Source organism: Rattus rattus, chromosome X, assembly GCF_011064425.1.
Source record: "Rattus rattus isolate New Zealand chromosome X, Rrattus_CSIRO_v1, whole genome shotgun sequence".
In the NCBI taxonomy this organism is placed as follows: domain Eukaryota; kingdom Metazoa; phylum Chordata; class Mammalia; order Rodentia; family Muridae; genus Rattus; species Rattus rattus.
Window position 1 is genome coordinate 86,267,879 of NC_046172.1, and position 12,592 is coordinate 86,280,470.

Here is a 12,592-nt window from a genome sequence, read left to right on the forward strand (position 1 = left end):
TTTCCAAGGCCTTTATTAAATTATATCTTACTATTCTGTCACCAAAGAACTGATCATTTTGGTCAAGGGTACCCTGATAGATTCTGAGGTCTACTTTCTCCTGTCAGAGTATTTATTACTCAGGTCCCAGAATCACTCACGGGTTAGAACGCTTCTTGGCTTCATCAGCATAAGCCAACTGGTGGCACTCCTTCACATGGATGACCAGAGTCTGTGTTTTCTGCTCAAACTTCAGTGAAAAGGCAATCTTGCCAGTCACAGAGACGTTCCCAAAATCACCAGCTTCGCTATAGAGGCTCATCATGCTGCCAATGGTACTCTGAGGGGAAAGCAATTATAAATAGCTCAGGGAAACAAACTCCACCTCCAGAATTGCTCACATCTCCCCTCTGATAAAGCCAAAAGCCTCAGAAAGGACTGCAAGGAGCTGGGAGTGCCAACTGTCCTTTCTCCACAGGGTAAGTCAGCGCAAGCAGCACATCCACAACTGTTTGAGTTAGCTCACCTCCTGGCTCACACAGACTCTTAATGTCTCTTTCCACCTCATTTTACACAATCTATTGATTAATTTCCCCATCTTTAGAATGATGACAAGGAGTAGGGAGGTAAGGTACAGCTAAGCCCATCTGTGCTGCGTGTTATGTATGTTGCAATGTTGGCTAGAAGATGTTAGTCACTGGTTTTAAATGGGGCCTCAATTATCTACCTTCTATCGAGCAGTGTCGACAGGGGAGAGTGACTGAGCCAAAACTGAGAGCAGCAGGAGAGTTACCACTGCCCTCCCCTTTGGTAGCAGTGAAGAAGATAAGGTTGAGCTCTACGGTTTCTTCCAGTGTAAGTGTGAAAGTCGAATTAGTCTTCTTCCAAAATCTGTTTATCCTAAATAGCAATCTTTGTACTTATAATAGATATAGGCACTGGTTAGCAAGTGTCCAGGAGGCTATTTTGTCTTCATCCTATCTACAACCTCAGTATCATAGCAAAGGTCTTTCTCATGACACCTGATTGCCTTTTAGTGTAAGAATAGGGTACAGCTTAAGACATCTGGAAGTATGATCTTGTTTACATCATGGCCTGGTTATCCTCTCAGAGGTTTCCCCAAAGCTAGGATGAAAGAACGACCAGAGCCTTCGCTATCTCTTGGAGACTTTCCAGATCAGAGGTTCTGGCAGTCACCTAGAAGCTTCCACTAGCACCTAAACTCTAAGTGATGATAGCAAAACAAATGCATGCCCCCTGTCTAGGAAGAGTGACTAGGGGATTTTGCTGGTCTGCTCTAATGACGGCGGCTCTGCTTTCCTTCCTGGCAGCGCCAATGTGTCTAAAACCAAATGGATGGACATACATGGAGGAGCCGCTCTGCATGCTGCCCTCTGGCCAGTTTCTGTGATGCAACTGCACCAGGTGGTCAATGTCTTTCTTCCTCCTCCTCTCTTCCTGGAACAAATGGAAACTTGAGGTTAATAAAAAAGCAAGGTTAAAAAAAAACCAAGGTCTTCCCTTCAGTGAGGATAAAAATTGGTTGCAAAGGTTCTGAGCTTTCATGTGAATCTATATGCACATATCCTTTAAAAAAATATATCTTCATGATGTCTCAAAAGAAAACAAATATTTAATATTTTCATGGGAGGTTTTTAACTTTCCCATTTGAATATCCCAGTGTAGCCATCTCTTTGTATAAATTTTTACTATAATTTTTGTTGTTTGTATATTCTATCATCATTGTCGTCGTCGTCGTCCTCCTCCTCCTCCTCCTCCTCCTCATCATCATCATCATCATCATCATCATCGTGTCTGTATTCAACCATGCTTGTACAATGGCATGTATGTGGAGACCCAAAGACAACTTTAGGAAGTCAGTTCTTACCTTCCACCTTAGTGTAGATAGACTCCAGGGGTCAAATGGGTTGTCAGGCTTTTGCAACCAGTGCTGCTGCCCCATTAGTCATCTGACTGGTCCTCTCTTTACATTTTAGTCAATATAAATATTTATTTGAGTGGCCAACCACATATCCAACAATGAGACAATGGTGAGTGATAACAAAGGCTGTACTTTAAGTAAATCAGGTGCTAGTATAGTTCAGAAATTAAGGGAAATTATAGGTTATTTCACCTTTCCTAAAGAGTTAAAACAATTAGAACAAGAGAATTGGGTACTAAAGCAAATTCGTAATTTAAACTTTTTAATACAGTACCCAAGTGAAAGGTAAGAGTACTCACCATATCCACACTGAGGCCTGGTACAGATTTGCTTCTATCTCCCAAGATGCCACTTTCTTGGGCCACATCTTCTGGACGAAGGTCTATCACAGACTTAGTGTATTCTGCATGAAAGGCCAAAACCTTAAGTCAAAAGGAACCCACTGTACTCCACACCAAGAGCCCAGCAAAAGCACTTAGAAAACAAGCCTGGGGCTGCTGTGATGGAGATGCTACCTGAAGGCCTCAGGACTTTCCTAGTGTTCTTCTTAAATATCATGTCACCCTCATCACCACAGACTGCATTCTGGTTCCCTGGTGCAATTTCCTAGAAGAGAATAAGTTCAAGGACATGGAGAAAAAGACCAGCAGGTAGACCAAAGGAGGAACTTAAGAGTTAGATTTTGATCCAACTATGACAGTTAAAGGAAAGATTAATGTAAAACTCATGTTCACACACATTTCAGCCAAGACCTTTGAAACGTTTCCAAATGAAGCTGGGGTAACATTTTAGTTGAATTCCTGACTTGAGATATGAAAACAGAGTGGAATGAAAGGGAAGGGAAGAAAGGAAAGAAAGAGGAGAAAGGGAGGGAGGGAGAAAGGAAGGGAGGGAAAGAGGAAAGGATAGAGGGGAAAAGAAGTAAATCCAATAGCCTGAAGTCTACCTTTTCAACTTGAGATTTGGGAGCAGACATCTTCTTCCATTCTGGGAAGAGTCCAGATTTATCCAGAGAATCTCTCCTAGAAGTATCAGAAGTTAGAACTAAACCACGCGTTCCACTCCATCTTCTAGCCAGCCCCCAACGCATTAACAAGGAAGGAGAGTCATTGCCAGAACTATAGCAACCAAACTGAGAAGGCCCATTTCACATCCATCCAAGGCACCTTGACAGAGTGCAGAAGATCGGGCAAACAACTCTGTTTGCACACACACGCGCGTGCGCACACGCACACACACACACACTCTCACACTCACACTCACACACGCATGCGCACACACACACATGCACATGCACACACAAATGCTCAGACCTCCTTTCCCAAGGGGCAGAGTCTTCCACAATGCAGCATCCAGGGGAAGTTAGCTCACTCCAGGAAGCAGTGCTCAGAGCCAAAGCAATAGAAGTACTAAACAGAGATTTCTGGTGACGTCAGAGGAAAGATTCATCCAACAGCCCAAGAACAGAAACTAGGAAGGCAGAAGAAACCTGCACTTGATGCTAGAGAACAAATGAGAGTTCAGTCTGATAGATTCTGACTCAGATGGGGAACCCACCTGAGTGTGCCAACCGAGTCAGCGGTGTGGTGCCATCCAGACTCGCCTCTCAGCCTCCAGCGCCGCCTCTTTCCACTCTTCAGCTTTGGCACTTCAAACAGCACACTAGAATAAAAACCAAGATCCAGTGTTTTACAGGAATGGAATTCTCCTGCCTCTGGATAGGTATCTCTCCAACTGACCCACAGTAGTACCTGTGCAATTTTTTAGCATAAATGTGAGTCGATTTTACAACAGTGGGAATCATACTTAGGGCCGCACATGCTAAGCAAATACTCTACACTGAGCTGCATGCCCAGCTGTGTGAGCAGACTTTGCAAACATCTAAGTCATTTCCCATTTCTGTGGAAACCAAGTTCAAATCCCTTAGCATAATGTGGAACTTCTAATGTAATGCCCCTTCAAAGGTCTCCAGCTTTATCTTTCACCCATCACCCCTCTCCATACTCTACATCCCAGAAGACTAATATCTCCTACTTTCTAAATATCCCAAGCCCGTTCTTCTATTTTTGTAGACCAGGCTAACCCCAATCTCACAGAGATCCACCTGCCTGTGCTTCTGGAACACTAGGATTATTGTCCTGCAACACCATGCCTGGTGGTAACATCCTACCCTTAAACACCTGTTTTTTAAGTGTTTGTTCATTCCTTTATTTTATGCATATTAATGTTTTGCCTGTGGGGCATGTCTATGCCTGGTGCCCATGGAGGTTAGTAAGAGGGCACAGTATCCACAGTACCAGAGTTATAAATTGTTATAAATTGCCAGGTGGGTGCTGGAAAGCAAATGCAGGTCCTCTGCAAGAGGAACAAGTGCTTTGAACAGTGAAGCCTCACATAGCGTTATTCTCATAACCCAAAAGGTAGAAATAATCCAATTGTTCATCTACAGATGACGGGATAGCCAAAATATTGCACAGCAGCACAAAGCCCCATTGTTCCTCCATAAAAGAGTATAAAGCTCTAATGTCTGCAGCAACATGGATGAATATCAAAAACTTTATGCTAACTGAAAGAAACCAATCAGAATGTCCACGGTTGCTATGACTCAATTCGGACGATAAATCCAGGGTATGAAAACATGGAAAGGCAGATCAGAGAGTACATTCTGGAAGAAATGGTAGTATCTAGTTCATGTAGAAGGTTTCCTTTTGGAGTGATAGTTGTGCAACATCTTGAAAGTTCTAACACTCATGGCACTGACCTTGACAGAATTAAAAATGGTTTAATGCTAAGTGAATTTTACCTCGGTTTTTAAAAGACAAAAAAGAAGCAATAATTGTTAAGTCTGGTTCTGATATCTTTCTCTCTCAAAATAACTTAGAGTCTTTACAGAGGCCAACAAAGTCTTACACCACTGGCTTCCCATTCATTTCTGTGCCTAGTTCCTCGCACAAGCGCCACTCCCCAAGTCAACTCCAGATTGCACATGTGTCAAATTTGTTCTGAGCTCCTTATACCTGCTGAGATTTCTGTCTACAATATTCCTCCCTCCAAATACTCTCCATGTTTACCCCTGCATTTTTTTTTCAAATGTCACCTTACGATCCAGACCTGCCTTACCTATCTAAGGAAAACAGCATATACAGACACACGCGTGTTCCTGGTCCTCCACATCTGTTCACTCTGAGCCATTGTCTCCATCACACTTGTCAACATCTGGCAGACTACTTATTTGATTATTTGCTTTTGACTTGTTTTATGTGCTCCCTACCCCCAAATCTACAATCTACAAACAAGGGACCTTTTTGTATCCACGCTAGTATCCCAGCACGTAAAACAGTATCTGGTTCAGAGTAAGCTTGCACATATATTTAGCGAATGAACAAGTAACCAAATCTATAATGTCTCCGTGTCTCAGCCAGTGGGGAATAAGCTTTCCAGCTTGTCAGGTGATGTTTGAGATATGGCTGTGCAAACAAACAGAAGGAGCTGAGTTGAAACCTTAGAGAAGACAGGAGGTGGGACAGAGGTCATTCTTGACAAATGTACCAGCTTTATTGTACAAGACGCAGCAAGGTGCTTGGTTTTCTTTACTTTATTTTTAAAAGCATTCTTTTGTCCCCTTCCATGCAAAGAGAAAAAGAACTTCAAACAGAATCATTCCTCTAGAGCCACTGTTCAACAATGGTCCATGGAGTGTTCCGTGCTTGTATTCCTTTCTATTTCTTTTTTTTTTCCTAAAGATGAATAAGTTCTGATCCTGAGCTGATGTAAACAACCGTAGGGCAAAAAAGCAATTATTTGACATCTGTGCAGTAAAAAATAAACTCAGAGATAGGAGTCCTGGTCTTTATCTGTGTGATCTCAGGTAAATCATTTATCCTGCTTTCTTTTCTATAAAAATAAAAGGGCTGAATTAAATTATCTCTGAGGCTCCATAATTTTATGTAAAAGTCACTTATGCTCACTCAATCTGTTTTCATGTTTATAATAAATAAGAGGCTTCTCAATCCAATGAGACAAGAGGTCCCAGACAGCCAGAAGCAGTAGATTTCAGAAATTACATTCTGACCAGTGATGTCAGATGCGTTAATCAAGTTCAGCAAATAAAAGCCATTTTTAACCTTAACTACAAAGGACTAGGGGGGGCCTCATCACCTGGAACAGATGACTCACACATCCAAGGCTATCTGATAAAATCACAGTACATATAGACAGTCAAGCAGCACACAAACATAAAAACGAATGGAGTGCTCTGGCGTTGGAAAAGTGTCTGTGTTGCAGTTTTCTGCTGGTTTTAACTAATTGGTACAAACAAGCTGTACGTGCTTAATTACGCACGCTAATGATTTCTGGCAATAGACAGGCACTTTGAACATTACTGCTACAGTTTAGTTAAGGAACACATTAATCACTCTGCTGAAGTGTCTTCATGCCCGTTGGCAATCCTGTCTTTCCCTTCTAGCCCCTGGTCTCATGCGAATGTTGATTTAGTTTGGTCACTAAAAATTAGTTTGTATTTTCTGGAAATTTATATACCAGAATCATACAGATTCATAGAATCTTATTTGTTTTGTTTGTTTGAGGGTTTTTTGTTCTTATTTAAAAAAAAAAAGCATGGCCTCATTATCTAGTTCTAGCTGGTCAGAAATTTGCTAGATAGACAAGATCAGCCTTAAACTCACAGAGATCCACCTGCCTCTGCCTCTGCCTCTGTCTCTGCCTTCTGGCCTCTGGCCTCTGGCCTCTGCCTCTGTCTCTGTCTCTGTCTCTGTCTCTGTTTCTGTCTCTGTCTCTGCCTTCTGCCTTCTGCCTTCTGGCCTCTGGCCTCTGGCCTCTGACTTCTACCTCTGCATCTCCTAACTGCGGGAACTAGAGGTTTACACCACCACACTCAGAACATAAGTACTTTCCTATTTAGTGCTTTTCACTCGATATATGTATTTTGAGATCTATTCATGATACCTTTCATTAACAAATTCTGTGGCATAAACAAACTACAGTTTATCCATTCACCTGCTGGTGGGCACTTCAATTGTTTCTAGGTTTTAGCTATCATGAATGAAGCCATTGTATACATAATAGAGCCTAAAGACACCCCCAGAAATCTTTTAAAACCGATAACCATATTCATCAAAATGGCAAGATATAAAATTAATACATAAAAGTCACCGGTCTTTCTATATATAAACTTCAAACAAGCTGAAATAGAAAACAGTTGCAGTCACAATAGCCTAAAGGTACCCTGGGATAAACCTAACGAAGGATGGGAAAGACTTTTACAATAAAAACCTCAACACACTGAAGAAACTGAGGGGACTACTAAAAGATGGGAAGACCTTCAGGTTTACGAATTGGAAGAAAAAGATTCAATATTGTGAAAATGGCTATTTTACTAAAAGCAACTTACAGATTCAGATAATCCCTATCAAATTTCCAGTGACACTCATAGAAATAGAAATAGGAGAAAAAAGTCTTAAAACTCACTCAAAAGCACAAGAGACCCCAGTAGTCCAGCACGAACAAAAAAACAATACTTTGGGATGTCTCACCATACCCGATTTCAAGCTAAACTGCAAAGACATAGTAATAAACACACATGGTACTGTCACAGAAGCAAATTCATAGAGCAATAAACTAGCATCTAGGACAAGGTCATACAAGTATTTCATTTCTGTGTATAAGCTTTCATAGTACTACAAGGTGCTATGTAGGCTACTATGAGGGAAACAAACAAAAAACAAAAAACAAAAAACTAAAACAAAAAACGAAACAAAAACTGTGGTATCCCCGAAGCCAACCTTACATGCTACAACACTAACCTGCTAGGCAAGATGCACCAGTGGTACAGTGGGGGCATAATGTATATGAGGACAATCGGCTATTTATTCCACAGGAAGAATTAAGGCCTGGTATTGTAAACCTGACCAAAAGCAGTAGTTCTCAACCTGTGGGCCCTTTCACAGGCATCGCCTAAGACCAGCCTGAATATCAGCTATTTGCATTACAATTCCTAACAGTAGCAAAATTACAGTTATGAAGTAGCAACATAAGTAATAGTATGGTTGTGGAGGTCGGCACAACATGAGGAACTGTATTAAAGGGCTGCAGCACAAAGAAGGTTGAGAACCACTGCCCTAGAGAAAAACCTACTACTGTTGTTTTGGTACATGACATGTTGTCAAATTGCTTTCTAAGTATTTGTACTTTTACATCCATAAATTAATGTTGCCTGAACTCTGGCCAAAAAGCTTCTCTCTGAAATGCTCGACAGTTACTACAGAAAGTTATAACTGAAAGTAAGTGTCTATTGAGTGCTTAGTCCTAAATAGAACGTCTGGATCAACTGTCCTCCTGTGCCCTGCCAAGGCTCAGGGAACATCACAGAAGGGTGAAAAGAATGTCAAAGCTGGAGGCTAAGGAAGAGTACTGTTAAAGGCTGTGTTGGGGACATGACATGGCTACTGCACCACCCATAAACTCACTGCAACTATGATTATCTGCACAAGATAAAAAATCTGCAAAGAAAGAAAGAAAGATAAAAGTATAAGGAGAGAAGTAGCTTTACTTGTATAGAAGCCCTTCATATTCACATCATTACTATTAATATGCCATCTTTTGGTTTTATAGACTATATATTCAGTGACTAAATTTGCTATAATCATGGTTTTCCAGGTTTTTATAAGGGCAAAATAATTTTAATTAGTTCTGTGATGAAATATACTTAAGACATATGTCTGAGTTGCATGGATAGAGAAATGTGTGTTTACATATTTGTAGGCACAAAGTGTGTGTGTGCATGTGTCTGTATGTCCATCCAAGATTGGCACTGGGTGTTTTCCTTGATCCTTCTACCCATATATTGAGGCAGGGTATTTGGGTGACAGGGTGAACTATCATTTTGCTATGGGATTCTTTGTCAAAGCCTCCCCATCTCCCACACTAAACCAACTATTAAGTCCATTTGGGAGAGCTAAACTCTAGTAGGGCAGCAAGCACTTTACCAACTGAGCTGTCTCTCCAGGCCCGTACATTAAAACATTTTTAATTCCAGATCTAGGAATATAATGCAATAAAAAACACTTGTCTAGCATATATGAGACCCTAAGTTCAATTACCAGCACTGGCAAAAAATGAATAAAAACAAAAATCCAATAAAATAATTTCTTACTGTCTTAAAATAAATGAAATTTCTATGAATATGTATATACAAGTTGCTGAATGGACATATATGACTTCTCTTGAGTTACATTCATGAAACATCTGAATCACAGTAGGTGTGCAGGTAAACTTTTTAAGGAGTAAACTTACAGAGCAGCTGAGCATGGTACATTTCTCCACAGAAATGAATGGGAATGCCAGTTGTTCTGCATCCAGCAAGTGGTACAACTGATCTTTTCAAATGATGGCCATTCTAGTGGACAAGGGCCATCTCACTGTTATTTTATTTGTATTCTAGTGATTAATGATATTGAACTTCATTATTTGACATCTGTATATTTTCGTTAATGAACTATCTCTTCAGGTCTTTTTCTCCTTTTCTAGGGGATTGTCTGTACTACTGTTTTGAAAGTCCTTTTTCTTTCATTTTTTAAAACTTAACAGGGGGTAAAGTATATGATCATAAAGCAACGTTTAAAAATAAACCCTACAGTTCAGAAAACAAAGGGTTTGGGAGCCAAGAAGATGCTGAAGAAATGGGTCAGTAAATAGGAATGACTGCTTTGCAAGCAGGGGAAAGCAAGTTTAAATCCCTAGAACAGGTATTGTCGTGTGCCTGGACCCAGTCTTCATGTAGAAGCAGAGGAAGAGCACCACTGAGACCTGGCCTCCAGCCTAGTCTCCAGGCTTAGGGAAAAACCCTGTTCCAAGGGAAGAAGGTGAAGGATATTAGGGCCAACCAACCACCTGATGATTTATTTCTTCTGTCTTCCTCACGTACCCATGCACATACATGCACGCACACATGCACATAAACATGTGCTCACACACCATACAGACACAAAAAATAGAAAAAAATATTTTCCAAGTTCAGGAGACAAACATTGAGATTACAACCCACCTTCTACCTCTCTTCTAGGGTTACAGAGAAATTAGTACAACAGGGCCGAGAGAAACGGCTTAAGTGATTAGGAATGACAGCTGGACTGTCTAAGGGTCCTGGCTCAGTTCCCAGCACCCACATGGTAGCTCACAGTCATCTGTAACTCCAACCCCAGGTGATCCAATATCCTCTTCTGGCCTCTGCAGACACAAAGTACTAATGTGCTACACAGACATACAAGCAGGCTAAACATCCCCACACATAAGAGCACAACAGTGCTTGTCAAAAGAAGGGAGAATGGGAGGATACTAAGTTATAGTTAGATCACTGCAAGAAGTTCGAATACGCAACTCTGCATTTTTAGGACCACACACGATAACACGTACTATATCCTTTTAAAGAATAAGCAGTTTTGAATGTTTTCACCATAAGAGGTAATATGAAAAGTAGCTCTGCTCGATCACCTTGACTTAAGCATTACACTAATTTATTACATGGATTTATTGAAATACTATGAGTTATTATGCAAGTATATACAATTTTTTAAATCTTGGGTTGAAAATTTAGCTCAGTGGTATAGTACTTGACTAGCAGCACAAGGCCCTGGGTTTGGTCCGTAGTTCCAAAATAAAATTTAAAAATCTTAAAAAAATAAAATTAATTAAAAACCCAGCCGTATGGTACTCAAAAGGGGCTATATACATATATACATATATATACATATATATGTGTGTGTGTGTATGTATGAATATATATGTATACATATGAATGATGTTGGGCCCACAAATTTTCATCATATAACATAACAATGTCACAGCCATCTTAGTTTGCATAATCTATTTTATTCTGTTTGCACAGGCATAATGTAGACTTTCTAAAGTGTGTGAACTCAAATACAAGATGATAAAACAACAAAAATGATAAAACAATTGAAGAGGATATAAACCAAATCTAAACAAGGTAATTCCTTCAAACCTTTAAACTCAGCAAATGGAAAGGAAGAAACAGAAAAGAAAGAGAGAAAGAAAAAGAATGGCCCAAACCCAAATAGCATATAGGGAACAAAGACATTGGGGTCTCCATGCTTAATTGCTTCCATATTTCTCTTTTGCTTTTACATCATACACTTTTTTAAAACATTACAGAAATAGAGGATCATGGAATCCAATATTCCCAAGGTGGGATCCCTAACTAACAAAACAGGAAAAATGTTCAAGGAGGTGGTTCAGAAAAAAATTCCAACTATGAAGAAAAAGATCATGAAGAGTATATCATATGTCAAAAAGTACAGAATAATCTTTATTGATTTATATTCTTAAATAACTAATATTCAAAATTTTCCAGTAAATTCAATAATTTCAACACAAGATCTCACACCCATGCACACCTGTGTGCATGTGTGTATGTATACACACAAAGTTACCTCCAAGGGTAAAAATGTCAAGCTGGCCTTTTTCATAGTTAGATTCAATGGCAGAAGACAATGGAGCAACGTCTACAATAGTCTGAGTGAGAGAAAACATAACTCACATCTGTAATACTGATTTAAGATGCTATGCAACTGCCAAGGTAGTTGGCAGCATTCTAAACATGAAAGAATGCAGTGAACATCACAAACCCTTCTTGATGGCACTTCCCAGTGATGAAATCTAGACAACCAAGAAATAAAGCCAAAGTAAAGAATTCAGGAGGAGAGAAGTCACGGTTCCAGGCCTGATCGTAAGCAAACAATATGTATAAATGTGAAACTAAAACTAAACTGGTTTTTAAAGTCTGTTGATTTATGGTTGCATAACAGAAAGAAAATATCACAAAGCCTGAAAAAGTTAAATAAATTTTAATAATGAATAGCGAGAATAAAAGAAAAGATTAGGGGATGTGTGGAAGAAAGTTAATATGGGACTGGGGAAACAGTTAATGATAGGTGTTGCTGTGGCAGAGGGACTCAAGTTCAGTTCCCAGCACCCATGTCAGGTGGCTCACAACTGCTTATGAGTCTAACTCCAAGGGATTAACACCCTTCTGGCCTCTGCAGGCACCTACCCACAGGTATATATACCTGCAAACACAGACTAACATTTTAAGGAAATAAATCCTTGTTAAAACCGGAAAAAATGAATAAATTGTGCTATATATTTTTTTAAAAAGAGCTAATAGCTTACTTTTTTACAGGAGAGTGCAGCCTAAGAACAAAATTAATTTGCTAAAATATTGATATTTGTGTGGGGCTAATGGGATCAGGATTGACTCCACCTCCTCCTCCTCCTCCTCTCCCTCCACCTCCTCCTCCTCCTCCTCCTCCTCCTCTCTCCCTCCACCTCCTCCTCCTCTCCCTCCACCTCCTCCTCCTCCACCTCTTCTTCTACAATTTTATCTGTATTTTCCAATTTCCCTCCAATAATACCTATTATTTTAGAAAACAAAGTAATAGTAATAGAAGAACTAAACAATACTAATTCCTTGGCTCTCACCTTTGTTCCTTCTGCTGTTCCTGAATGATCCTTCTTCCCGGCCAGACATCGCCCATCTGGGTCTGCTGAAGGAGGGACTGCCCCACTGTCTCTCTTTTATTCACTTCAAAACAAAAGCATGGCAGGGTAGTAATAATGAGACTAAGGAAGGAAACA

General features: G+C 40.1%; 1 protein-coding gene across 1 annotated transcript in view; it reads right to left on the reverse strand.

Moving 5' to 3' along the window:
* The window catches only part of Sytl4 (synaptotagmin like 4), a 48,885-nt gene that overhangs the window by 12,401 nt on the left and 23,892 nt on the right, over positions 1-12,592 (reverse strand). Inside the window, 8 exon segments of the mRNA XM_032890198.1 lie at positions 141-319; positions 1,342-1,418; positions 1,739-1,760; positions 2,221-2,324; positions 2,437-2,527; positions 2,868-2,943; positions 3,479-3,583; positions 12,437-12,539. Of these exon segments, the coding sequence (XP_032746089.1) occupies positions 141-319; positions 1,342-1,418; positions 1,739-1,760; positions 2,221-2,324; positions 2,437-2,527; positions 2,868-2,943; positions 3,479-3,583; positions 12,437-12,539 (757 nt within the window).